This window comes from Mugil cephalus, chromosome 1 (assembly GCF_022458985.1).
Source record: "Mugil cephalus isolate CIBA_MC_2020 chromosome 1, CIBA_Mcephalus_1.1, whole genome shotgun sequence".
Classification (NCBI taxonomy): domain Eukaryota; kingdom Metazoa; phylum Chordata; class Actinopteri; order Mugiliformes; family Mugilidae; genus Mugil; species Mugil cephalus.
In genome coordinates, this window is record NC_061770.1 from 34638494 (window position 1) to 34664548 (window position 26055).

General features: G+C 43.2%; 1 protein-coding gene across 1 annotated transcript in view; it reads right to left on the reverse strand.

The window, feature by feature from the left end:
- adam19a (ADAM metallopeptidase domain 19a) overlaps positions 1-26055 on the reverse strand; it is a 148667-nt gene that overhangs the window by 79406 nt on the left and 43206 nt on the right. Inside the window, exon 3 of the mRNA XM_047593599.1 lies at positions 2722-2798. Within this exon, the coding sequence (XP_047449555.1) occupies positions 2722-2798 (77 nt within the window). The remainder of the gene's footprint in view (positions 1-2721; positions 2799-26055) is intronic.

Sequence of the window (26055 nt, forward strand, 5' to 3'; positions counted from 1 at the left end):
TTCAATACTGTCATACCGAGCTGTTTAAGTACGTCCCACACATCTAAACAATAACTTCTAATCTAATCTAACATAATGCCACAACATTGTGACCTCTGGCATTAAATAACATTGACCAAACTTGCGACAATACAATGTACAAACTTTTCGCACTTTTCATTCATGTGCATGTTACTAATGCACACTTTTCACTTCGGCATATATATCCCAACGCTGTAGCTTGACGTTCACCTCCCCAGAAAGAGCACAACAGCTGTGATTGGTCTATTTGGTAGAAGCTTTACTAGTTTTGGTTGCTTTGGACCAATAAAGACACATCGAGGTGGTTCGTCTTCGGCAAAATTTGGGCGAACGTTTCAGTTGCATTGCTGAAGGTGAAGCAGGAAGTCGAAACAAAAATTAAGCCGACTGACACAAAAGACAAAGCATCGACTACCATCTGATGAGTGCCAAAGTAAAAAATAGCTCGCACTGGCGTAGGCTACATACGTAGGTTACTCCATTTTGTCCCGAAGCGGTCTAAGCTGCCTTTTAGATATATACCATCCACCTGGACCACAGCAGACACCCCCACCCCTTAGCAATGACACCCCTAGCTTATCGTTATAGGTCTCTTTGTGTTATTGTGTTTTATATATTTTTAGGGGACCCCAGGAAGAATAGTTGCTATGTAACATATCAGCTAATAGGGATCCCATTAAAAAAATCTAATTAAAATCTAATCAGGTGTCTGTGGCATAATTCACAGGGGCCCCTCCCTTCAACCCACTGGACCTGAAGGCCCCCCCACTAAGAACATTCATGACCCCCTCAGAAGGCCCATATCCGTTCTCTGATGAGTCACAATGGAGACCTGCACAAGATTAGGGAGGTGGTCATAATGTTGCAATTAAAGCCTTAACGAGAAGCCTGTTTGATCATCATGTAAGCGTTCTTTTCTCATTCTGAAGTTACTACTTCAAGCTGCAGGAAACAGCAGTGAAAGGGTGTTATTGGCTTGCATAACGCCAGGAGAATAAGAGCCTGTTTTGCAAAGTATGTTTAATAAACTGCCATCAAGTCTATTGTATGCAGACTGTACGATGGTAACAGGCTATAACGCAACTCAGAATGAACACATGAACCACTACAACTGACAAGGGACCAGCGCCGGATTGGACTCCCGTTTGACGACAATAAGGTCAAACTCTTAGTCAGGAGCCTGGAGCCTTTGACTGATAATGGGTTGTTGTGGCGCCATCCATTGGAGAAAGACGACAGGGTCAAACACTCTTCTCCTTCTCCTTAAGAACAGGTAAATACGTGATCGTTAACAGACACTAGTCATGTGAGTTCCTGATTGGTAACACCTACAGATGTTCTTAGATAAAACCCCAACTCCTCCACCGCACCTTTACACTACCCTGAAACGTCTTCAAGAAATCCTACAAGTCCAGCTGCCTTTTTTTTATCTCTGTAGTGTTTTTGGGTATGCCATGACCTGGATGACTGAGAGTCTTCACAGACATTTTCTAATGAGAATCCGTTAGTCCGGGAACCATTGCTCTGGTGATTAGAGACGTGGTGTTGAGACATGTTCCCTCCACCCCTGAGCTTTATTACGAGCATGCCAAGTGGTCCACGTAAAGAGTCTCTGCACGTTCCCGGCTGATGAGCATGCACCAGGCTCAGCTCCCACTGATGTTATCACAGGGGGGGATCTTAACCTCGGCTGGCCTCAAACCCTGTTCTGCATGCCCTCCGTGGAGCACACCCGACTCCCTCTGATTAGCCTCGCTTCTCTTTGTGCCCCGAGCTGTGCCGCTTACAAATTCTCCTTTTCCCGTCACAAAGCAGCAAATAAGTCTAAAGCTGGGATTTAGGAGCGCGTTGTATTATCTCGCTTGTGGGAATTATCAAAATTTCTAAATGATATTGTCTGAAACCATGACAACACTTTCATGGATGCCCATTACTGTCAATTAGACCAGGTTTACGTGATTGCTTGATTGTAATTGGCAGCAGGGTACAGGACTACACACATGATGTGGATGTTTGACCTGCTAAAATGCAAAAAGTAGACTTGGCTGCCTCGCTTTGACACACAGTTTGACACAAAAGCAATAAATGTACATGCCATTTTTGATATTTCGGACTGCAACATAAAGTGCACACCACCCATTATTGTTTGCAGAATTACTGATAATGATTTCAGTGCTATAACATTGACAGATAGATAGCTATTCTTGCACAACATTGGGTTTCTAGCTTCCTTTTGGGACATTTCCTTTGCATTAGAACCTCACTGGATGGGAATGATGGTTCCGGGTATAAGTCAAAGTCTCAAGTGTTACTAAGGAAGCTGAGTGAAGGCTTGTGGAAAATTATCTGACCTTAGAAGTGTCCATAATTTGGAATGACTGAACCAGAACTGTGCAGCCAAGTGTCCATTAACTGCTGAAAATGGACACTTCTGTTAAAAATAACATGTCTAATGTTCCAGGAACATTATTTTTAGCAGCAGTGTTTCACAGAGCTTTGCATTTCCATCAGTAGACCACATTCTTTGTAAAAATAAGGGCTCAAAACCCATCTGGAGAGCTTATGTACAAATTTCAAAAAGCCAGGACAGTGGTGAATGAAGAAGAAATGTTTGTGACTTTTTGATTCCACCTGCTATTTAATCCTATGTATCCAGGTGGAGAAGAGGATAAAAGGTAAGGAACACCGAGGTCAACTTACTTATTACGTTCCACTTGTAGCACCAGTTGGAGGTCATTGGACGAGAGCACTATCTCCCCTTCGGTTGGGTGCTCTTCCTGTTGGGGTAAGAAGAGACACTAGATCAGATCCAGATTCAGAAATACTTCGCTTTAAGTGCACCTGCAGCATTTTTGAAAGACACTTCATTTCATTTTAACAACTACAGTCCCAGAGAGTAAAATAAAAGATTGTTGCGATGCCAAACATTGGGTAATTTGCCAAACTTACACAATAAAATTATATGTGCTTCCCATGTGGTTAATCCTGAACATCTGCAAAATGATTTTCCATTCATATCACTTATTCCCAAAGCTGAAACCTAGTGGTAACTAGTGAGGAACTGAATGAAATCTGTAAATCTGAAGAAATCATCATTGGATTGATTATAATGACCAATGTAGCGTTAAAATATATTAATTTCATAAACTCTGATAAGCAATGTGTAATGGCGCTGTACAATGATGCAGATCCAGAAAAAGTTGTGAAATCCCATTTGCAAGAAAGACTTAGTTCCAAAAAAGCTTTGGTGTCTATGTACAATAAATTGTGCAATAAGAACAGTTGGCAATGAAATTAACAAAGACGAAAAAAAAAAAAAGATACGCCCAGGAAAAGGTAGAGTTAGGCTCTGCAGACTCAGGCTCTGCTTTAAGAGAGACTCCTGCACCACGACTGACAAGAGTATGAAACGCCATAAACGTTTTACAAGCACCGTGAAATCGTTACACTTGTCTTTCTGTGGGGGGAAAAAAAATGGGCCTGTGTCGCAACGATGTGAAGTGACTGCGTGCTTGCTGATCTTCCAGCACTAGCAGAGGAACGGTTTCTAAATGATGAAGTGTTAAACGATGCCGGGAGCTCTGAGAGAACAGCCTTGGTTTCTAATTGGACTTCTAGAGACAGAGGTTTCAAAATAATTCAGATGTTTGTTGGACTGCAATTGCACAACCAGAAAGTTCATTACTCTATCTGAAAGGACTCATACATGTCTTCTTGTGATTGGGAAAGTGATGACGCTTGGCTAAGGGTTTTTGATGCATCACCCTCTTTGTGGGTTTTGTGGAAGTACTCTTGCATAGCAGGAGTCTTGCATCACTAGAGGACACTGATAACTGTTTCAAAAAAGGTCCTCTACACTGGACAGTCCAGTGTTTTCATTCTGTTTCATGTTCTGCTGGGAAGCCTTGTAATCTTACTTAGACATGTAGCACCCACCTAGACCAGACACTCCCACCTCATAGCAATGACGCTCCCTGAAGCCCTTTAGGAGCAACTCAAAAAACCCCACTAGACACCACAGGACCCCCTCAGAAGGTCCATGTCCATTCGCTGATGAGTCACTACTGTTTTGGAGGCCTGCACAGTGTTAGGAAGGCGGTCATAATGTTATGCCTGATCTGTGTATCATGTTGTTTTTCTCACTGATTCCAAGAACGATAGTGAAGTGTCCACTCGAGTCAAAACATTTTGCTTTGTCTCAGCCCTGTTTAGCATTTTAATGAACATTACTGTCACGCTGCATTGAGGGCAACTAGTTCTGCTAAGGGGACGTCTGTAGTGCACCTTTCTTCATGCAAATCAGTGCATTTATGCATGAACCAGCACAGAAAAACTACAGCCACGCTGGATGACTCCATAAGGTCCAACGTATCTTTAGCATCACATGGTCAGTTCCTCTATAATGCAGGCGGAAAAATATGAACGCGAGTTTGCTGTGCCCTAATATTCTAGAAGGCACGAGCGGTGAAAAATAGAAAACAGTGCAAAGATTGATGCTGAACAGGTGTGATTTATCCTTGTTCATCTTGCACCCTTGTGGCCATGCATATTTAATACCAGGCTTCATTGTTTGTACGGGCTGTTCTTAAGTGCTGATTTAGTGAGTTCTCCTGCGCACGCTGTGATGAATGAGGCCCGACTGTTAGTGTAGTGGGAAGAAAAAGCCAAAACAGCAAGGTGAAATAAGGTGAAAAAACATAAAAAACAACTATATACTATAATGCAATGTCATTGAAAAAAAAATAAGTCACCCCTCCGAGCACAGAGAAGTTATTTCCTATGTGACAATTTAACCTCAATATGGGATTAATTGAGAGATCATCCACTCCATCCCCAGGTCTTCCCACATCCATCTCACATTTCTGAGCGACAAAGCAATCCGGACAGGATTCCTAGCTCGGACCCACACACGCTCAGTCCATATCCTCCTCTCTGGCTTCATTTTCAGCTGTTCTGTTGTGCAACTTCCCCAAGCTGCAGCTGAAAGACCGCGATTGGTCACAGCAGGGTCACTCCGGGTGGAGATAGGGAAGTGTGAAAACGGGGACAAGGAGTGCACCGGTGACAGGGCTCAGCGGCGGAGAGGAGTGAGAATTTACATAAAGCAAGAGGAAGTTAGGGAAGCGTGAAATGCAAAAAAAAAAAAAAAAAAAAAAAGGCCTGAATTGGATTAGGAGGTGTCTTTAAAGGTGTCACTCGGTGTCCTTCGAACAAAGCCTCATTCTGATCATCTACCAGTGTCTGCTTTAACAATATTTACACAATATTGATTGGGTTTGGTAGAGTCAGCGTGTCCTTCGGCGTGATTAGTCTTTGTTTTAATGCAATTACACAGACACCGAAAACACCAGGGAACAATAATGCTCATTTGGAGGAGAGTAGTTTCTGAAGTGTATCCATAGCCTGAAAGTTTCTAGTCACATCTGAATGATGTGGCACTTTGGTCCATTGCAGCTGGCGGAGTGTGGCCATTTATAACACTTCTATAAACCACTGCATTGAGATGTGAATGAACGCCCTGTCAACCTAAACTAGTACATTTCCAGGATGCACGGCATGAGACGAAACCAAACCAGAATCAGTCTAAAAAAAGGCAACTGAACTTGCAGAGTGTTTAGAGAAGATGTTTCGTGCGTGAAGAAGCTTCTTCAGTTCTAAGGGACTTTGAGGGAAGTTGAGGTTTAAATGAGAACATCTGTCAACAGGAACTTGCTTGACTTGTTCCTCAATGGTCAACGACTGGCACGACTAGTGCCCATTAACAGCTACATACTTACGTGACTATTTGTCCCTGTCCTCTTTCCCTTTGCAAAGCACCTGGCAACCATCCTATCTTCATTGGTGGGCAATACTCCTCAACACACTGAAAACGCTAGGGATTTCGTCGGTAAAGGAACATCAAAGTGGGTCGAGAAGAAACCATCATATCATATGATGTAGTGTTACTGTTCCATCTCAGAAACCACAAAAGTTGTATCAGGAATGACCACTAAAGTACGACATCTTGGCCCGTAGAACCAACCCTCACTCCAGACCAAGCATCCTGTTTCCAGACACGACGGGACACCCTCAGAAGACCCATATCCATTCTCTGATGAGTCTCTACTGCGGTTGAGGCACAAGGGAGACCTACGCAATATTAGGAAGGTGGTGAATATGAAGAACCAACACCCTGTTGGCCAATTAAATCATCAAAGCTTCAACATCCTTGGCACTATTTAAATAACTTGTTGGACTCTCACAGTTTCTCCTTCTGATTTATGAAACTCGTAGCATTTGTAACTTTCCCCAAATCCGCTCTGAAACGATGTCCCGCTGTGAAATGGCCACACAGGTGAAGTGAAAAGGCAAACACCGCGCAGAAAGAGCCAAGAACCTTCTTGCTGCGACGTGATGGCGCTGACCTGGCCGGCTTCCAAATATTTGTCTTCCTCACATCTCCGGGGCCGACATCGCAGGTTTCCGCTCTTCACCGTGATTGGTTCGGAGGCTCCGCTAACCGGGGTTTGTTGTTGGGGCGGCTGCACATTTACTGATCAAACGGCTTCCAAATCCTCACAGCTGCATTTGTCAATCTTTCACAGCAGCCACCGGTGTTTGCGCTCTGAGTGATTTGGGCCGTGACTGTCGATTCCTGGAGGTCACAGACGCACGGCTTTAATCTCCATTCTGCACCCCCGCTGGCTTTAAGAGCAAATAAATGTAGAACTTAAAGCTGAATGAAGTATGCAGTGACATGGGAGATCATGTTTCAGAGTCAGTCAGTGGGAATTTTCTTTTTATTTAACACGCCACATCCTCCTAGCGTGAGAGAGAGGATGAACGCAGATGAATGTTGCCGCTGAACAGAGTGGATAGTCTGAGGATAAGGATTAAGAAAAGTCTTGCTGTAGATGCTGACTTGATGGAAAGGCGCATCTGGAGAGACGCTAACTGACAGCAAGAAGACAACAGAAGACGAGACAACAAAGAAACAGGAAGAGACAAATCGATGGTGAGAAACAACAGGAAGAGGAAAAACGATGAAGCCGAAAGAAGCGGCGCCGGATAAGAGGAGGACAGTTGTCGAACTCAGTCGTGCCAGTAATGCCTGTCTGAGAAAAGACGCGAGGAGAGAGGCGAAGAAGGCGGCATCTGCGAATCAGATAGAGCCGAAGCCCTCTGTGTGTGCTCTAGTGAAGCGGCGCTAACACACACCGTGCCAGAGGAGGGCTTATTAGACGGATCAAAGCGTGTCTAATCTACATGCTAAGAATACGGGGAGAGGGCCCTGACAATCTCCTCTTCCTCCTGAGAGGCAGCGGTTATTATACAGGGTTGGGAACAGTAAACATACAATGACGCGACGATGCGCACACTCTCCGGGGCCTTTCATGTGCCCGCAGGTTGCCACAGTGACAATAACTTCACTTTATGAAGGATAATCTCATGGATTACAATGTGCTGCACGACACTCGCTGGGCGTCAGTCAGCGTGTGCTCATTTTAATGACACAAACACACACTTTAAAGCTGCAGTTTTGCACCACAACACCTTGGATAATGACGGTTTGGTTCAACATAACAGTTCTTTCTTGTTTAAAGACTGTTTCCGTTGGGCATGGTTCTACGAACAGAGGTAATATGGAAGTTGGTAATACAGGGAGTTAGTTTATCCAGATTAGTGAAACCTTAGTTTAAAGGCTAAAGCTATGATTGGTCCTTTTGGTAGTGACGTGTCACCGCTTTAGTATTTTCCATCTTCTTCTTCGCAATATTCGCACCATTGATTGTTTTGGATCAATTAAAATGGACCACATTCAAGAAAGATCAACTGAGGAGGTTTGAAGAGACAAACATTTTGTATGACTTGTCTTCAGCATGAAAATTTAAGCTTGACAAAGAGGACACAGCGCCCACCAGTGCTTAGGTGGTGTTTTTACAGACAAGCCAGACTAATGCGAGCTCAAGTATATAGATATGTCCATAGGTTAAATGCATAGGTTAGGGCCATGAATTGGATAAGGAGGTGTCTTTAAAGGTGTCCTTCCCCTTCTCAGGGCTTTCCCTGGACAGAGTCTGGAGAGGATGATGAAGGCCACAGACCTTGAAGTCATATCTGTATGGATGCTTGTCCATCGCCACAATTTTCAAACAGATTGTTCTGGATCAACAAAGATGGATGACGAGGTTGACCGAGGAGGTTCGAAGGTACAAGCATTTGTAAAATGTGAAGCAGGAAGTAGAAACAAAAATTTAACCCTACTGGCAAAAAAAGACAGAGCAACGACTATCGTTTGGGTAGCTTTTTTACAGAGTGTGCCAGACTAAGTATAAATGGTTCGCACTGGAGTGGGCTACAGACGTAGGTTTCAGCATCTAGTCTAGCAGAGGCATAAACTGCACTTAAAGGGGCATACACACAGGAAGCGATGACAACAAGGTATCATGGAGTGGGTGAGTACCAAACTGAAGTAATCACAACCGGAGGTGATGCGACTGAGGTGACAACCAACGGGACATAAGCTGTTCGGGGATGTGCAGTTAGGTCTGTGGGTGGTGAGTCAGATTTATAAACTGAATGGAGTAGCATAAATTCACCGCTCAGTCGGCTGCTTCCACGCCAACTGGTTATGTTGCGTATCCCAAATGAGATATTTTTTGCTCACATATTGATGAGGTACATATTTGACCAAGGATGAACATTAAATAGGTTCAGAGAGAGAACGAGAGAGCATTCCACAATTCAAGCTCATTCAACACCAGTGAGAGTACCCAGTGTGCAACATAACATAAAAAATATGAAACATATTCCAGGCTAAAAGAAATAGTTGTTTGATGATGTGATCCATTTTTAATACAGACTGTTGAACTAAAGCTCTTCAATTATTCACCGCTTCCTGTTCTGACTGAAATTATTTTTTAAGCTTAGATGTACAATCTAACATATCTGGCAGAGGAAAACTAAAAGCAAACAGGCCACGGCCGTGGCCCTTCACTCATCTTAGAAGAAGAGGAACAAAGGCGGACCAAGCGTGAGCCCGTGGCTCAGTAGCGCCCTCTTCCATGAGGCAGGAGTACTGGCTGCCTCATCTCGAGCTTTAATGTGGAAAAAGACTAGATATGTTTAAATCTCATACAACAAATACATCACCAAACCTATGTAAAGTTAAGGCATGTGATAATGTGACGGGCATGTTTGTACGAACAACGAACAATATGAACAATATGGAAGTCCAGGAAAGTTGGTAATACAGCTTAGTGAAACCTTAGTTTAAACACTAAAGCTATGACTGACCCATTTGGTAGTGACTTGTCTTAGTATTTCCATCTGTTTCTCTGCAATATCCGTGCCATTGATTGTTTTGCGTCAATTAAAATGGACTACACTGAGGAAAGTTTAACCCAGTTTCGTGGTGGTTAGCACTGATCACTCAAAGCGGGAAGGTTCTGGGTTTAAATCTCCACATTTTTCCACAGTGGACTTTGCACGATCTCCCTGTGTCTGTGTGGTTTCTTTCTGGATATTCCGGCTTCCTCCCCCCGACCAAAGAGATAGGCTTGTAAGGTTAACTGGTGATTCTAAAGTGGCCACAGGTTATTTATCTCTATGTTAGCACTGCAATGAACTGGTGACCTGTGCAGGGTGTACTCCGACTCTCGGCCACTAACAGCTGGAATAGGCTCCAACGGCTGCAGAAAATGAATGAATGAATAAACAAAAATTTGACTATGAAAATGGTCATAATGTCACAGAAATTATATTAGTAGCACAGACCAATGACCCCTGACCGCCCCAAACCACATGCAAGCATCCACCGAGACGTTGGTTGATTCACCATGCTGATAGGGGGCTTGAAGTGTCAGCTGAAACCGGATGGAGGGGCAGTGGCGTTTGACGGTGTTGTATTTGCAGATGCAGAGGTGTGAGGGCGAGAAGGGCAACATTTGTCTCGCTTGGAAACAGTTGACTGGTGTAAACCCCAGAATAAAAGCACTGAAGCAATTCTTTAGGTTTCCCTGTAACTTTCTTGATTCGTGAAAACAACAAGATTCTAAACCCAGTCCTTGACTTTACCTCAATCCTGACCCCTCAAATAAGCTACTACAAAAAGTAATGGTTTAATCAAACTCAAAAACTAAATAATAGTAATAAACTCTCTCCCAGGATGGACACTTCCACAGAATTGACTGACTGACTGACTGACTGACTGACTGTCTGTGGACCATTCACTCGTTCCTTCCTTCCTTTTTTTTGACTGTTTTCTTATCTGAGTGAAACTAGGCCATAAAATTGTTGAAGGAGCTACAGATGACTTGGATGCAATTTCTCCCAATCTGTCAAGAAGCGTGGAGAAGGGCCAGGAAAAGGTGCGAGTGGATGGAGCTTTACGGGAAGAGGCAATCACGTCTGAGACCCGAGAGAGCTTTCTGAGCGAGGGGGCGGAGGAGGACGGGCCGATACCGAGGCCGGGGGAAGACGTGCGAGAGACTTTTAAGTGGCGGGGGAGGTGGGGGTAGCGGAGGCCGAGTCGTTGCAGAATAAAGGGGCGTCCCGAATAACCACGTCCTCTTGTGACGTGCGGACTTAATGACACGTGAGCCACTATAATTAATCCGTGTCAAACCTGCGTCAAAGCTGCTAAAATTAAATCTCGTTCTTGTTCTAGGAGGCGGGGAAAGGGAGAGCGGGGAGGTGGAGGTGAGGAGATGGATGGGACAGAGCGAGGTACTTATTACTGTTCCCTTCAATCCCCCATTGAGCTTAAGTGGGGTGTCGACAGCTTCCAATGATCTGCCAGGCCAGGAAAGCAATAGGAGGAAGGTATCGGTATTTCAACAGACTGCCGTCACTTCCACTTTTCTGTCTGTGGATTGTGTAACAACTACAAAACATTCTCACACATTTGAAGCAATTTCTGTGTGGATCTAAACCTCTCGTCTTATGCCTTTTCAAAGTAACTTAAGTAGTGGCAGAAAACCTTCAGCCTCTACGAGCCAACTGCTGATTACACTCTCCAAAAAACACAGATTTTTTTTTTTTTTTTTTTAGGTTAATTTGCCTTATTCAGCCAAACCACTTCAATTTGCACGATGAAAGAAATCTGAGGGTCTACCAAGCACGATACATCACAATAGCAGCGTGTCAATTAATAATGCAGGTGACAATATCAGCAGTTACTTGTAGTTCAGGGAGCGTGCGGAGAATTATCAGCTCGGTCTTTGCAGAGCTTTGGTACGAGTCTCAGTGTCATTGTGTTGTTTGCACCAGGAGCAAGTAGAGTCTAAAAACCCGACTGCAGTCCACAGCAGACAGGCACAGAAAGCCATGAGTTTATCGGAGATCAGATGAGCTAAAGGAGAGTCTTAGCACTGAGTCAGACTGGGAACTGTGCAGCTTTAAAAGAAAATAGGGGTGCTACTATGTAGACATTCCAAATAACACATTAAATGCATTTAAAGGCACTTAACAAAGCCTAACCCTAACCCTAGCACTCACAGCAGGATGGTTCTGGATTCTAATTTGGTCATAGGTGGGCATGTGGGTCCAAGCTTAATATGCAAAATTACCTACTTACGTAGCTTATGCCAGTGTGAGCCAGTGTGGGCATGTCAGGCTACAGCGTTAGGGTCTGGGCGGTCGGCGTACCTATGCCATGAAATGCAATGTTTACCTTCCTCCAAACGAGACAGCAGCATCTGTATTTGGATTATTGCAGTGAGTTTTGTCCTATTTTTGGTTGGTGGTCAGTACCTCTAGTACCGGGGCTACTGGATACTATGACAATGCTGTTTTCAAGTGCATTCACAAACAGCCATGCTCTAAGTGGGTATGAACAGCCTTTAGCAGATAAATAATGATAAGCTGAAGGTGGCAGTGTGCAGCTGGTGTTCCCAGCAGGTTCTGGGTTCCAACACGGGACTACTTCTGCAGAGTTTGCATGTTCCCCCTCTGTCTGTCACATTTCATATACATGCGTGATAGGTTCATTAATGGCTCTTAATTGGCTGTAGGTAAAATATGGTAAACAACACATTTCCCAACACAGTAGTTTAAGATTTCTGTTACAGGATTCATTGACAATCTCAAAATAGTTGATAGAACAGTTGAAAAAATAGTAATTAAACTGAAAAATAACAGTTGAAAACTGTTTTTTTTCTTCGTGGGAACTGGGTTTGTTAGTAAAATATCCCTAATATTAAAGGTTTACGTTTAGCTTATTATTGTAAGGTTTGGTAGTCGACAGAATGTCAGTACCTGAACTGAAAATGAATGAAATTGCAGTTGTATTTTACATGCAATGGATTCTACTTAGGAACATTTGCAGAAATTAATTTATTTCATGGCATTTAAACGACAACGGTATGAATACAGTATGTGTCGCTTTTGCGTTAAACACATACGCCTGTGATGTTATGTTTAAAAAGCTGTGACTGTGCTCCTTCAAACAAACAAACAAACAAAAAAAACAAAACACATTTCCACTTCAGAAGCCAACAAACAGCCATCAGCTATCTGCTTCCATTATGAGTCAACAGCGAGGTTTGCTCTGATTCCAGCTCGTTCGGGAGGCTGTTGATGTTTGTCAGGATCTCTTGGCTCTGATGCCACCTCATGCTGCGTGCTATCCAGACTAAACGCAAACATCACAGAATCCAGACCCACACCATGAAATTCAGAACATAGAATATCGCATATGGGTAACGACAACGCACACTAATGACCGTGATTAATTGCTTTCAGCGGCATCTAAGTAGAGAATTAAGAAATGCATGTTATTGTGATCACACAGTTGGGTATTTGTGTCACACAAAAAGGACTAGAAATCCTCTCTCTCATAAAGGATGCAGTGATTTTCGCTCAATTTTGAGGCCACTGACGACCACTGTGCTTTTTCCAGTTTAATTATTCTCAATGAAAACGTATAATTATTTCGCAACATTTGTGATGCCGTGTTTCCGCCGCCGCTTGTTATGAAGTGGCAACAAAAGCTTCCCAATTATGCCATCATTTGTCTAAAACCGAAGACGGACAAATAACCCCTACATCACACCCTAGAAATCAAATCCATTGGAATCCAAGGAAAATGAAAACCTGTGGTTGTATCGCTAATGGTTGAGAGAAAACAATCCCACAACGAAAGCAGCAACAAATGCTCCCAATTAAGAGCAAAAGTCCAAACACCAAATAACCAAGGAGTTACTTCCAATCAGTCATCTAAATTAATCTAAATGTACTGCACATCATATCCAAGAACACACCGAAACATGGGCAACTTGAGTTTTCTGAAGGTTCTGAAGGACTGGTGGAGGAGTTGGGGTTTAAGTGGGATCATCTGTGGGTGTAACCCATCAGACACTAGTCTCTGTCTAGATACTTACCTGTCACTGAAGAAGACAGTCCTCGAGTCTGTCCTCCAGCCAGAGGCTCCAGTCTAAAGAGGTGTACAGGGGTCAAACTTCTTGGATAACTCCCACAGATGTTCCCACTTAAACTCTCACTAGTCCTTTAGAACTGAAGAAGCTGCTTGGATGTAAACATCTTCTAGATACTCTACAAGTCCATGATATGAAGGCGAACCTTCACAGACATACGGTACATGCGACTGTGTTTTAGAACCCGGGACATGTCCCAGAAGTCCCGCAAACAGACAATGTGTAATACCTCTTTAGTTTAAATGTGCTGATTGTCTGTCACGGTACTTAACATTAATATTTTTACCTTTTCTGAAAAGCTCCTGTGTTTACCTTCAGTCTAATACTCACCCTGACCAGGTCACTCCAAACCATACTCCTCTAAAGGCGTTTAAAGGAAAATAAAGGTCCTGTTAGGTAAAGCCGACGTAATCAACTGACAGAGCCTTCAACATTCAGTCTAATAGAAAAATATCTCTGGCGCCAAGACTTTTGCCTTGAACAATTTACAGATCAATCATGCACCCGGGCAACGGTATACCACATCAGAACACAAAGAGAAATACACACTGGAATGAAGCGAGGGCCGAGGAAGCTCAGGGAAAAGCAAGGATGGAAATATGAAGCTGGATCGCCATTTGCTTTAAACCTTAACACTTTATACTCAGATATAACTTATAAGAGGCCAAATAACTTTCAGGGTTGGCCAAGTCCAAGGAGGTTTACATGGCAGTTTTATTGGAAATATACACTGATCAGGCACAACATTATGACCACTGACGGGGCAAGTTAATAACATTATGACCAACTTCTGACAATTCAGTGTTCTACTGGGAAACTTTTGAACCTGGTATTCCTTCGTGTGGATGTTACTTAGACATGTAGCACCGACCTAGACCGGACAAGACACCCCCACCCCATAGCAATGACACCCCTTGATGGCAGCAGCCATCCCCAGCAGGATGACCTGGCCTCCACATTTACTAGATCCCCAAAGTATCTGTGGGATGATCCACAGAGGGTCCTCCTCTCAACCCACAGGACCCAAAGGCCCCAGGACACCCTCACAAGGTCCATGTCCATTTTCTGATGAGTCACAACTGTTTTGGAGGATCAAGGAAGACCTACACAATATTAGGAAAGAGGTCGTAATGTTATGCCTGATTGGTGTATGCCGTGGATACTTGAGGCCTCTAATGGGTTTTTCACAACAAGCACTGAAATTATACTGTCATATTTTTCAAGATCAAGTGGCACACGAAGTGTCAAAACTGATATGGTCGGCAAAAATTGAAGAAGCAGAGAGAGCAGAGAGAGAGAGAGAGAGAGACGTCTTTTTTTTTTTTGACAGTTTTCTTGATGTCTATCCGGGGGTTTATAATACAGAGATGACCTCCAGGATGTCACGGTCTCAAGGCATGAGTTGCCAGATGAAATTTGTATACTCTTTGCGATTTGCAAAGACAGAAATAGAGTTTCTGAATGTTGGAAAAAAGAGATGAAAGACATGAAAGAATGCCGCAAGAAAGCATAGAAAAATACACTGAATAAGTTCTCCAAAATTTTGGTATGGTTATCCATCTGTTCCTTCCACCTGCTGTCCCTCCAGCCTCAGTTCACAGGTGAGCCTTTCCACTTTCATTTCTAAATGAGTCGCCGAGGGCTGCATAGATGGATTCAGAGGGAAGCTGGAGCCCCTCGGGGATTAGATCTAGTGTGAGGTAATGGGCATTGGCGTAGTTAAGGAGTCGGCTGAGCCCTTATCAGAGACTGGCAGGCTTAAATTCCCAGGTGCTGACACTGTGGCATGTAGAGGCGAGGAATACGGCTCGCAGATTGCTACTGGGGGGCGAGGAGGTAGTCCATCTCCAGCTCCATCCCGGTCACTTTGTAACATGTTCACATGTCCGGTAAACACATCCCTCAGCTCACTAATTGGACTTGACATCCAATAGGCACTGGTCGGCAATTATACCCTCCAACAAGCATCAGGTTCGCCAACACGGGTGAGAGACACTTTGAAGATCGGGAGGAGGATAGAAATGAACTCAGTGCTTCGGTTAAGACACGCGACAAACACACAAACACATAGGCCTGGGTTTATAGAGATCCGTTCGGCCGTCGGAGCTGGATTAGTGACACTCAAAAAAACAAGCACAGAGTAGCTCTGCAATTTCTCTTTAATTATCACTTGTAATTTTAAATAATGATAATAATAATAATAATAATGATTGCAAAGTGCTTCACAGCAACATAAAAAATTCAAATTTAAAAAAACAAAGTAGATAAAAACATAATTAATAGATGGAAGTCACTCCGTGATATTGGACCACACTCAATTCGTTACTAGATGGAGCCAGTGCATCTACCTATGTCCTCCTCCTCCAATAAACAACTGGAGTCGCTCATGTGTCAGACCGGCATTTCAAACAACAACAAGATTTATAATAGTTCAGCTTTTTTAATCGCGCAAAATTTCCAATAGCATTATCAAGGAGTCTTAGTCAGATAAGTTGTCCAGTTAAAGTCGGATACAGGCAATAAGCAACAGGGTTTTTTTCCACATGCATGTCAATGTACTGACTGTATTCACCAATCAGATGTGGTCACCTGGCAGCCAAAGGTGAGATTTGGAAATTTGTTCTTAATTCTTAATTTGTTATTTTGTCAAGACGAGATATTATTTATTTTAACTTGTTTATTTCATTGTATTATTTGGAAATAGCATAATTTGCACATTGTTTTATATTTCTGTCTGTCTGATTATGTAATTTTTAAAGTATAAATCAGACATTTTGATGAAACAGTTACTCAATAAATACGTTTTTACTCAGTTTATATCCATGTGGGACATAAACATCAAACGTAACCTACGTACGAAGCCTATGCTCTGTAACAACACCACCCAAACACTAGTCGGTGCTGTGTTTTTTCGCCAGTCGAGTTTCACTTTCAACAACGGCGACTGAAACTTTTGTTGAAATTTTGTCGAACAGGCGAACCAATCACAGCTCTTGACGTGTGCGTCGCTGCGACACGTAGCTACATTTCGGTGAATACATCGTGCATTACTTGAGTTACCTTTGGATGACTACTTTTTACTTCTACTTGAGTAATATTATTTAGAAGCAACACAACTCTTGCTTGTTTTAGGCCACTTTACCTCCCTCCGTTTATAACTAATGTAACTAGGCCTATGTCTGCCACAAACTGATGGATGCCAGTGAACGGGGACGATAATCAACACAGCTAATGGTTTCCTGTTTCAGTGCAGCTGACGAGCTTTATAAAATGACTTGAGAATTTGATCTGCTTTATCATGCTTCCACGGTTGTGCGTTCAGATTTAAGCGGATTAATGTTGACAGCTGCAGAAATGGACAGTTAATTAATCAATTTGTCAAGTGTCATTAGAAAATACTCCATGGATTGCAATCTGTGTGTGTTTGTCTGTCGGCAGCTATTAAATGGTGCGGACTGAAGACTTGGACAAACATTCACGGCCAACAGAAGACAAATCCTACTTGACTTTTGTGTGAAATTAGAGAACAGAGCTAAACCAACTAAACCCAGTAAACTCATTAATGTGCTCTTATGTTGTCAGAGTGAGATGAGATTTGTTTAAATCCAGCTCGTGTCATTAAAAAGTGTCTGGCTCCTGTTCGTGAAGCACCCACATATGTGCGGTTCTGTTTTGAAGCCTTTTCTTTCTCCTCTCTGGAATTTCTTACTGGATTTATGGACGTGCGTTCCCATTTTTTGCGCTTTCTGTTCCGGTTTGTCATGTTGAATATCCACGTCTATTACTGATTATTTCCGGTAATTCTGTGAAGTTTGAAATCCTGTCTGGTGGAGTAAAATTTAATTACAGAGGACGACAGGGAATAGTTTATCTCCCATTTCCGCCTGGAATGTTAATCCCGTCCAAATGGGAGTTTAGTCTTCTGTTAAAATAAACTGAATAACTGTAGTTTAGATTTTCCCCCCAAAGCCATCTCTTAGAGCCCATGAAGCTTGGTGGGGATTTCTGACAAGATGTTTCACTGCAGAATAATGAATCAATTAAATTAAGAGAGAATTACTTAAAGATGAGGTGATAATTAAAATAATCGTCAGCTGGACGTCGTCTTTGGTACGATACGTTAATAATCAATAATTAAGACTGAATCAAGAGAGCTTGCAAACACTGCCATATTATGTCTACATGCAAGTGCTATCCATATCCACCGATCAGCCATAACATTATGACCTAATATTGTGCAGGTCTCCTTTGTGCGTCCAAAACAGCTGCGACTCATTGGACAATAAACATGGATCTGGTAACACAATGTTGTTAGTTAACACCAGTCACACCTCGACACTGGAGGCTCCCACTGATAATGGCTTCGTTAGAGCTCCATTCATGGGGTAAGTAGCTTAGGCACACAGACCCCCCCTCCCTAATGACAGGTAAGAACCCAGCCGTTAATGGATATTAGCGGCACCAGTTTCTGGAGTTTCCCTTTTTAAAACTCAACTTCCTGCCCAGTGTCTTGAAGAACTAAAGAAGCTACTCGGATTAGTGATGAAACGTCTTCAAGGATTTCTACAAGTCCAGTTGCACACATTCAAATGCCTTTTGGGTTGCTAGTGGGGGCTTTAGGTCCTATGAGTTGGGCGGACTGTGCAGATCTCTGTGGGTCAACACCTTACACTGTCCTTCATGTTGCTTTTTAGTCGTTGCTAAAGTGTTTTTGTGTGTCTGTGTCAGGCTGCATGAAAGAGTGTCATTGCTATGGGTTGGGGGGGCAGGTCTGGTCCAGGTTGGTGCTACATGTCTAAGCAAATCGACAGGTTTTAAAGTTTGCCGGCAGAACACTGTGTCGTCACAAGATGGTTTAAAAGTTATTCACTTCTCACGGCGGTGGTTATAATGTTCTGGATGATGTCCATGAAGTCATTATTTACTTTACACTGTGTGACAGACGGACAAAAGAAATCCGTGTTTTTGTGGTTTTGTGTGTCTGCAGGCTGCATGCATCATTCTCCAACGTTAATAGCCTGTTTGGATATTCTCTGTCTGCCAGGACCTTATGAGACTTCAAGCCCAGCTTGAAATGGCCCTTTTTTTTTTTTTTTTATTTATTTGCCTCCGCTCGTCTGGCTTTCTTTATTATTTGGGCTCTGAGAGGCGGGGGACCACACTGTCGCCGCTTTCATTATTTTACTCTTGTTTTGTATAGATTTTCTGTTACGGAGGCTGAAAAAAAAAAAAAAAAAAAAAAAAAACTAGGTCAGGCGACTGTAACATTCCCGTTAACGGTAAATTACATTCCACCGCTGGGCTGGTGAACGTCACATTAGGCAGGAGGTAAAATGGTAAAAAGAAACAATCGCAAAAAAAAGAAAGAAAAAGAACATGATGTATAGCAATCTTCAGCTGCAGCTCCGGAGGAATTCTTATTTATTAATTTTATATTTTTTCTCTCGTTCCAGAGCCAAAACCTCTCCCTGTTGTAACTGTTATACATAAACAGTGGGCCTCTTCAGCCGAGAAATAAGAGAAACGAGAGAAAAACAGAAAGGAGAGAGAGAGAGAGGAAGGGGAGGAGGGGGAGAAACCGGAGACCTTAACGAAAAGAGAAAAAGGGGATGAGGACAAAGAGTGAACTTAGGGGAAGAAACTTAGACGTGCATGAGTCAAGAGAGAGAAAAAGAAGAAGTAGAGGCAGAAGACGAAGAAGAAGAAGAAGGGAGGGAGGGTGTAAAAAGAAAAAGAGGGTAAGAGGACATTTCTTGGCTGCTACTTCTGCTCCTCTCATGTGCAGGCCATCTTAATGAGAGCCACATTTAGGTCAGCGATGTGCGATTGGTGTTTTCCTTCCTTCTTCTTTTCTCCTCTTCTTCTTCCTCATTCCCGCCCCCAACCCACCACCCCCACCTCCTGAGAGGATGATAAAAAAATAAATAAATAAATAGAAAAAACACCAGTGTGGTTTGGCTATGAGATTACAGTGATTTGAAAAGAAAGAAGGAACAAAAACAACAAAAAAAAATAGAAAGAGAAAGAGAGAAGCGGTGCTCTTGAGTGCAGCTGTGAGTAGTTGGTTGGGGTTTTAATGCTTCTGCCAGCGATGTGTGTTTGCAGGAGATGGGGGAGGAAGAGGGGGAGGTGGGGAGTCTTAAATCACTATCATTCCCCCCTCTACAGAAAGGACACTCTTGAGCGAGACACTTGAGAAAATGCTCGACGTACACTTATCGAGCCGGTGGACGAAAGAAAGGCTCCGCAAACCGCCGCCTAGATACGAGGCAAAAATTTTTATTTTAGTTTTTTAAAAACAGCACATTTTTTCCTTCGTCCCGCTGCTCTGGATTGGTAAGAAAACATATTCCGCAGCTGTTTTTTGTCTAGAGAAGCAAGCAGCGACAGCATATGAGCTGAGGAAATGGGTATGTTTGCCCATGGATGTACCCTGGGGGGGCCGAGTCTGGGCAGAATGGGTACATCCATCCCACCGCTCGGCTGAGGTCGCGCCAATAATAGACGAGCGCGGACGGGAAGGGAGCATGCGGAGAGGTTCCTGATTGGAGAAGTGCGCTTTGTCAGCGGCTGCATGACTGGAAGGGAGTCCCTCGGCTCGTACGGAAAGAAAGAAGGGAGTGGATGTTTTTTTGGGGAGGTTTTCAGTTTTCTTTGTCTGGAGCTTTTGAAGCACGGCGAGCCTTCGGAGGCCCTGCGCTGCCGTTCACTGCGAACGTCGACCTCTTTCCTCACAGGGGCACGCAGAACTGATTAATAACATATTAAACAGATACATTTTTTTTTCTTAGTTGCCTGAAGTGGAAAGGAGGCAGTGACGCACAGGATTGGTGAGTCATGGCAACCCAACGGCCCCTGATGGGACTCAAAAAGATGTTTTGTAGAGGCTCATCTCCCGCTCCATAAATTAAGGCGATAGCCTCGTCCTTTGCTTCATGTCAAAACCCCCACCAACAAATTCCTGACTATCTCCAACGAAGGAACAACACCCCCCCCAAAAATAACTAATGGATGGCTAATGGGTAGATGTTTCACTGTCACTGTAAAGTGCTCAGAGTGCTTTATAAATACATTTACCATTAATGTAGGGATTCAATAAATACAGCTGTGGACATATTTAAGAAATGGAAGCGTTACAAACTCCGCCAGAAGCGAGAAGTTTGTTCTTGGACCTAGCGTTGGGTTGAAAAAACGTCACAACCTCATTTTGTTCTCGCAGCTTGTTCTCATGTGGTGCCTGGGTACTAGTCTGTGATTGGACGGAAATTGGAAATGGGTGTGGCTAATGCGGAAAAGCGTCCACTCAGATCTTCATAATGCGTGCGGGTGAATGGGAAAGTGGGAGGGCCCTAAAAGGCCTTCCCCGGAGTTCAGCACTTGAGTTTCTCTTGAAGCCCAGTCTGCAGAGACAACGTTGTCGTCATTTGTCCTTTGAAGGAGGTTGTCGCAGCCCTCATTCGGAAATGTTACATAGCCGTCTCCAGAAGCTGAGAGTAGTTTGTTCTTGGACCTCGGGCTGGAAGAACAACATGGCGTCATTTTGTTTGTGCAGCTTGTTCTCGGCGCATCAACCGAGCATTAACCCTAACCCTTTCTCATGAGGTTTCTCTATTCTGTGAATGGTTAAAAAATGTGAAGTGGGTGTGGTCAATGCAGTGAAGTGGAAATGCTAGCGTCCACTCTAGTGACCACTGATCTCTCCCAAGTAGAGATCGTACTGTGAGTGGGTGAACGATGAATGAACGGCTTGATCCGGCGGACGTGGTCGTCATAACGACTGGCCCACATCCAAAAATAATAAGGATGACCAGTCGGTTTAGCCTCAAAACATTCCTAAATGCTCTTAGTTATAGAGTTTTTAAAGTTTAAATTTTTCAAAGGAAGAGTTTGTGTGTCAGCAGCAGATTGTCCTGCACAATCTATGCAAAAAAAATGCAAAAAAGTTTTACAAGTAAGTAAGTAAGTAATTTTACAAAAATTGGTTTTAAAAATAAAGAAAAAACTATTCTGACATCCTTTCACTAAAGATTTGTATTTTGTTCACTCCGGAAATACAGAAATACAATTCCACCCAAGTCTTGTTTTGTCAGTACTAAACGTACCTACTCATTATGAACAGACAGACACAACGTCTGGACCACCGGTTGAAGGCAGAATTGTCTTCAGAAACCCCTCCATTTTCTGTTCCGTCCATTAAATCATACGGCACGCTTCCGTTTGACGCATTACGCCAATTTGCTGCAGGTTCCCCGTTTTCAAAGCGGCCACCCGGAGACACCGACGAATCCAACGGCGGCGGGTCGAGAGGGAGGCGAGGAAGACAGACGTTAAGGAGGGACGTTGAAAAGTACAAGAATTCCAGAGAAATACGCAGAGTGAAGCGTTGTAAACAAAGAAGAGCCCTTTCAAAGCTACGTGGAATACGGGGAAAGAGAGATCCAAGTGAAATGCTTAACGGTGATGTAGAGTCTAATTGGCCTGTAATGGAAGCAGGTGTTGTGGGCTAATTCGGCAACACACGAGCACCCAGCAACACAAACACACACACACTCATACATAGAGGCCTGGCCTCTGATGAGCAGCTAAATGAGACAAAGTCTAATCGGTGTTTGGCTGCAGCGCTCGGGCCGTGGATGTGTCAAAAAGGCTTGACTGTGTTAACACGACGGATAAAAGGGATGAGTCACAACCTTGTGTGAGCGTGTTCGTTGGCTCTGGTATATTTGTAAGAACCATGACGACATGTTAAGCTTGTTCTCGCAGCCCTAGGAGAAAGAACAGATTTGGGGGGGAAAAGTGCATGCTGTCCTTTATATTTTATGAGAAAGGTGTCAAACTCCGGGAGAGTCCTCATAAGTCTTTATAAGGCCATCCCACGAAAGCACGCTAAGCTAAGCATTGTGGGAGATGTGGAAGATTCTCTTATTATTTTTTAATAAGAATCATGCACCCACACACACAGTATGAAGATCTCTACCCAGGACAGAATAATAGCATCTGGGAGTTCACGCTAGCACTTCTGCTTTTCTGCATTAACCACGCCCAGTTTCCAATTTCTGACCAATCACAGAATAGAAAGCGGACACCACACAACAAAAAAAAAGTTCTGCTTGGTTGATGTGTTGAGAACAAGCTGCGAAAACAAAATGACGCCATGTTCTTTTTGGAGACCTAGGTCCAAGAACAAACTACTCTCAGCTTCTGGCGAGAGAGTAGGTTATGTAACATTTCTGAACAAGGGCTGCGATAACAAATGCGTAAAACACCCTTTACTCTTTATTTTTTGTTGTTCTTGCTTTTGTTAGGAGTTTGATTAATTCCTTTAGTGGTGGTTTTAATTAATGTTTCTGGAACAGGTTTAGTTACTTTGCACATTCTAACTCGTAATGAAAAAATATATTTTTTAGAAACAAATAAAATGATCCCGGGGTAGAAATTACGAACAGACCTGGCAGCATTTAAACCAGCCCTACCTCTCCTGATGAACCCATCAATGCTTGATTGAATGATTTAATCCGTCTAAACGGGTGAATGGGTCGGCAACATCTCCACTCTGCATCCTAACATCTGTCCAAACTTTGATTTGATTGATCCCATCAGGGGCCAAGAGCCAGAGGCAATCACAGGGATGCTGATTCGCGATATAGGGCAGCGGTGTAGCTCAGGAGTTAGAGCGGACGCCCAATAACCGAAAGGTTGGCAGTTCGATTACGCCCTAGTCTGTCTGTTGTGTCCTTGGGCAAGACACTTAACCCACCTTCCTCCTAGTGTGAACTACTGGTGTATGACTGGTTGTGGTTGGAGAGGCTGGATTGGCAGCCATGTTGCCTAGGCTACTGAGGTAGTTCACAGAGGACACCCACCATTGTCAGAAATGACTAGAAGTCACCAGGTAAATCTAGTCATGTGCGAATAGGGCTGATAATTCAATATTTGTTTTGTGACTCATTGGTATTTAAGAGGATTTATGAAACAAATCAAACAGTGCAGGGAGTTTGAAGCTGACACTTCACTCTCCAAGTTCCGACTTTTCTCAGTAGGTGGAAGAAATTAAATTAGTCGTCCTTCAGCGATAACAACTAAAAATAGGTCAAAGTCAAGCCAAAGAGAAAGCTGCGCAGCTTTCTAACACAGTGACACATATTTAAGCAGTGGGACCACAAAAATAATACAACCCCGACTTTTTACAATGTCATGGGTGATTCACAATTCCAATATTTGTTTTTTCCGACTACTGGGACTTTGTTTTGAATTGAAACTAAGTTAAGAAAAAAAATAAAGTTTCCAGTATTCTCTGTTTCTTTTTCTCCACAGCATATAGTTATGTAGCATCCCTCCTCTGAAATAAAGTGACACAGTCAGACTCATGTCAGGCCGCAGGGTCCTGCTGCTGCAGAGATCTGTTGTTGCTGTTTGGATGAAAGAAGCTGAGACTCAGCTTTCTCTTTTTTGGTGCCGACTATAAAACAAACAAAACATATCAAACGGAAGGATTTATTGACTGATGAAGTTGTCGTTACTCATGGAGAAGCATTCCATTTAATGTTGAAAATCAATCACTACCATCAAGTAGATCAATGCACACACACGTCTTCTCTCGTTGTTAATCGGAGGAACGCATGTACCTAGCAGCTACCTAGGGCTAAGTCTAGTGCATGCAGATGTACATCATCTCTATGATGTTTCTCAGTCATCCAGATCAAGGTACAACCAACCAAAAACTGTGGGGTTTCTTGAAGACCGTCCTTCGCTCTGGAGCCTATGCATAGACTGGTGGGAATTATTTTGTGTTGAAGTTCTTCCCAATAATGGATCACTTGAGAACCACTCGATGGGCAAAGAGAACAGAATCAAAAGACCTTCATCCAGCTACAGCTCAGTATCTGGAAGTCTTCCTAATATTGTGCTGGTGTTTCCCTTGTGCCTCCAAAATAGCTGTGACCTCTTTGGGAGGCCAGGTCAACACCTTGTGCCCGAATGTTCCTACATGCTATTTGGATGAAATGTCCAGCTGGGCGTTGGAAGAATGAAATCCAGCTGCTGTTTATTTTTTTGGATGCACTTCATGTCCTGCCTCCTGCACACCCTACTCGGAGGCCTTCCATTATTAAAACATGACGGACACGGACGACATCCTGTTGTCTGCTACATAGCTAGGGACCGATGACACCACCATTGTGACCCATAACTACATGTGTGTTGGTAGTTAAACTCTTTGAATAGATAAATAAAAGTGCAACTAAATAGAAAAACAACTTGATATAAATGAACATGGCGTCTCCAGACTCTAAAATCAATGGTATTAACTCTTGATCCCTCACTTGAACTCTCACACTCTCTAATTCCTGCTACTTCAGGACAAGACTTAACCCCTACACCATATCCTGAGTCTAACGTTAATCTGAAAACCCTAGACCTAATCCCAAACTAATTATGACGAAGCAGCGAGGATCAGGCTAAATATTCTCACTTTTTCTTCTTTTTTTCCCCCCATCTTCTCATACTCACGAAGACATTTGGCCATTTTGACAAAAAGATGCACGAGAAAGACCACACACAGATTTCCACACACAGTCCTGAACCCTGAGCCCAGATCAGATGTATGAGTGAAGCCGACGGTGGATTATAACATAAAAGCCTGTGAAATGGAACAGAGAGTAAAGGAAGATTCTCCCAAAGTGGCTTTGGCTGCTCCCTGCGCTGACGGCGGGCGGAGAGAGCTGGTGAGGTGACAAATTAAAACATGTCCTCTGTGTGTTCCCCACACATTGCATGGTGATTTGTTACCTTGCTGCAAGCGCTGAGCTCCCAAAAAGCCACTAATCCCCGAAACAGACCTCCAGAGTTTAGGGAGAGGCGTGAGGAAGGGGGTGCAGCATGGAGAGGAGGGCGCCTGCAGCTATGGATAATGTAATAACAACCATTTAATCACAGCTTGTAATGCTCTGACCCTCTGGAAGGGTTAATAAAAATAAGCTTTTTCTGATAATATAACAAATAGATTTACACTGCTGCTTGAACACTACAAATGTGATATTAGTTATTAGGAGCCTCTGTTTGCATCGCACTAGACTAGACGTATAAACACTGGTGTTCATTTTACAACTGGTTTTAAGATGATAAAGGCCGACACAACTGTTGCTCAGATCATTAGGATTGTCCATTTGTTTCTACTTTGTTTCAACTTACGTACGTAGCCTACACCGGTCGCAGCCATTTATACTTCGCTCTGTAAAACCACCACCCAACCACTGGTCGGTGCTGTGTCTTTTTTGCCACTTGGGTTCATTTTTGTTTAAACTTCCTTCTTCCATTGCATTCTGCATTTCATCCAAGTCGAAAAACAACTCGATATAAATAAGTGAACATGGCGTCCCCAGACTCGGTATTAACTCTTAATCCCTCACTTGAACTCTCACACTCTAATTCCTAATTCTAGCTACAAGTTGATCATTAATTCAAAGAAAGACCAACGAGGCATTTTGTTCGTCTTACTGTGTTATTTTCAACCACAAAGACAGTGTTTCTGTTCAGGTTATTATTATCCTCCTCTTGACGATATACTGGAGGGGAAACGGGACACGGACTAGGTGTTTGGCCTCATAAAAAAAGGCCTTTT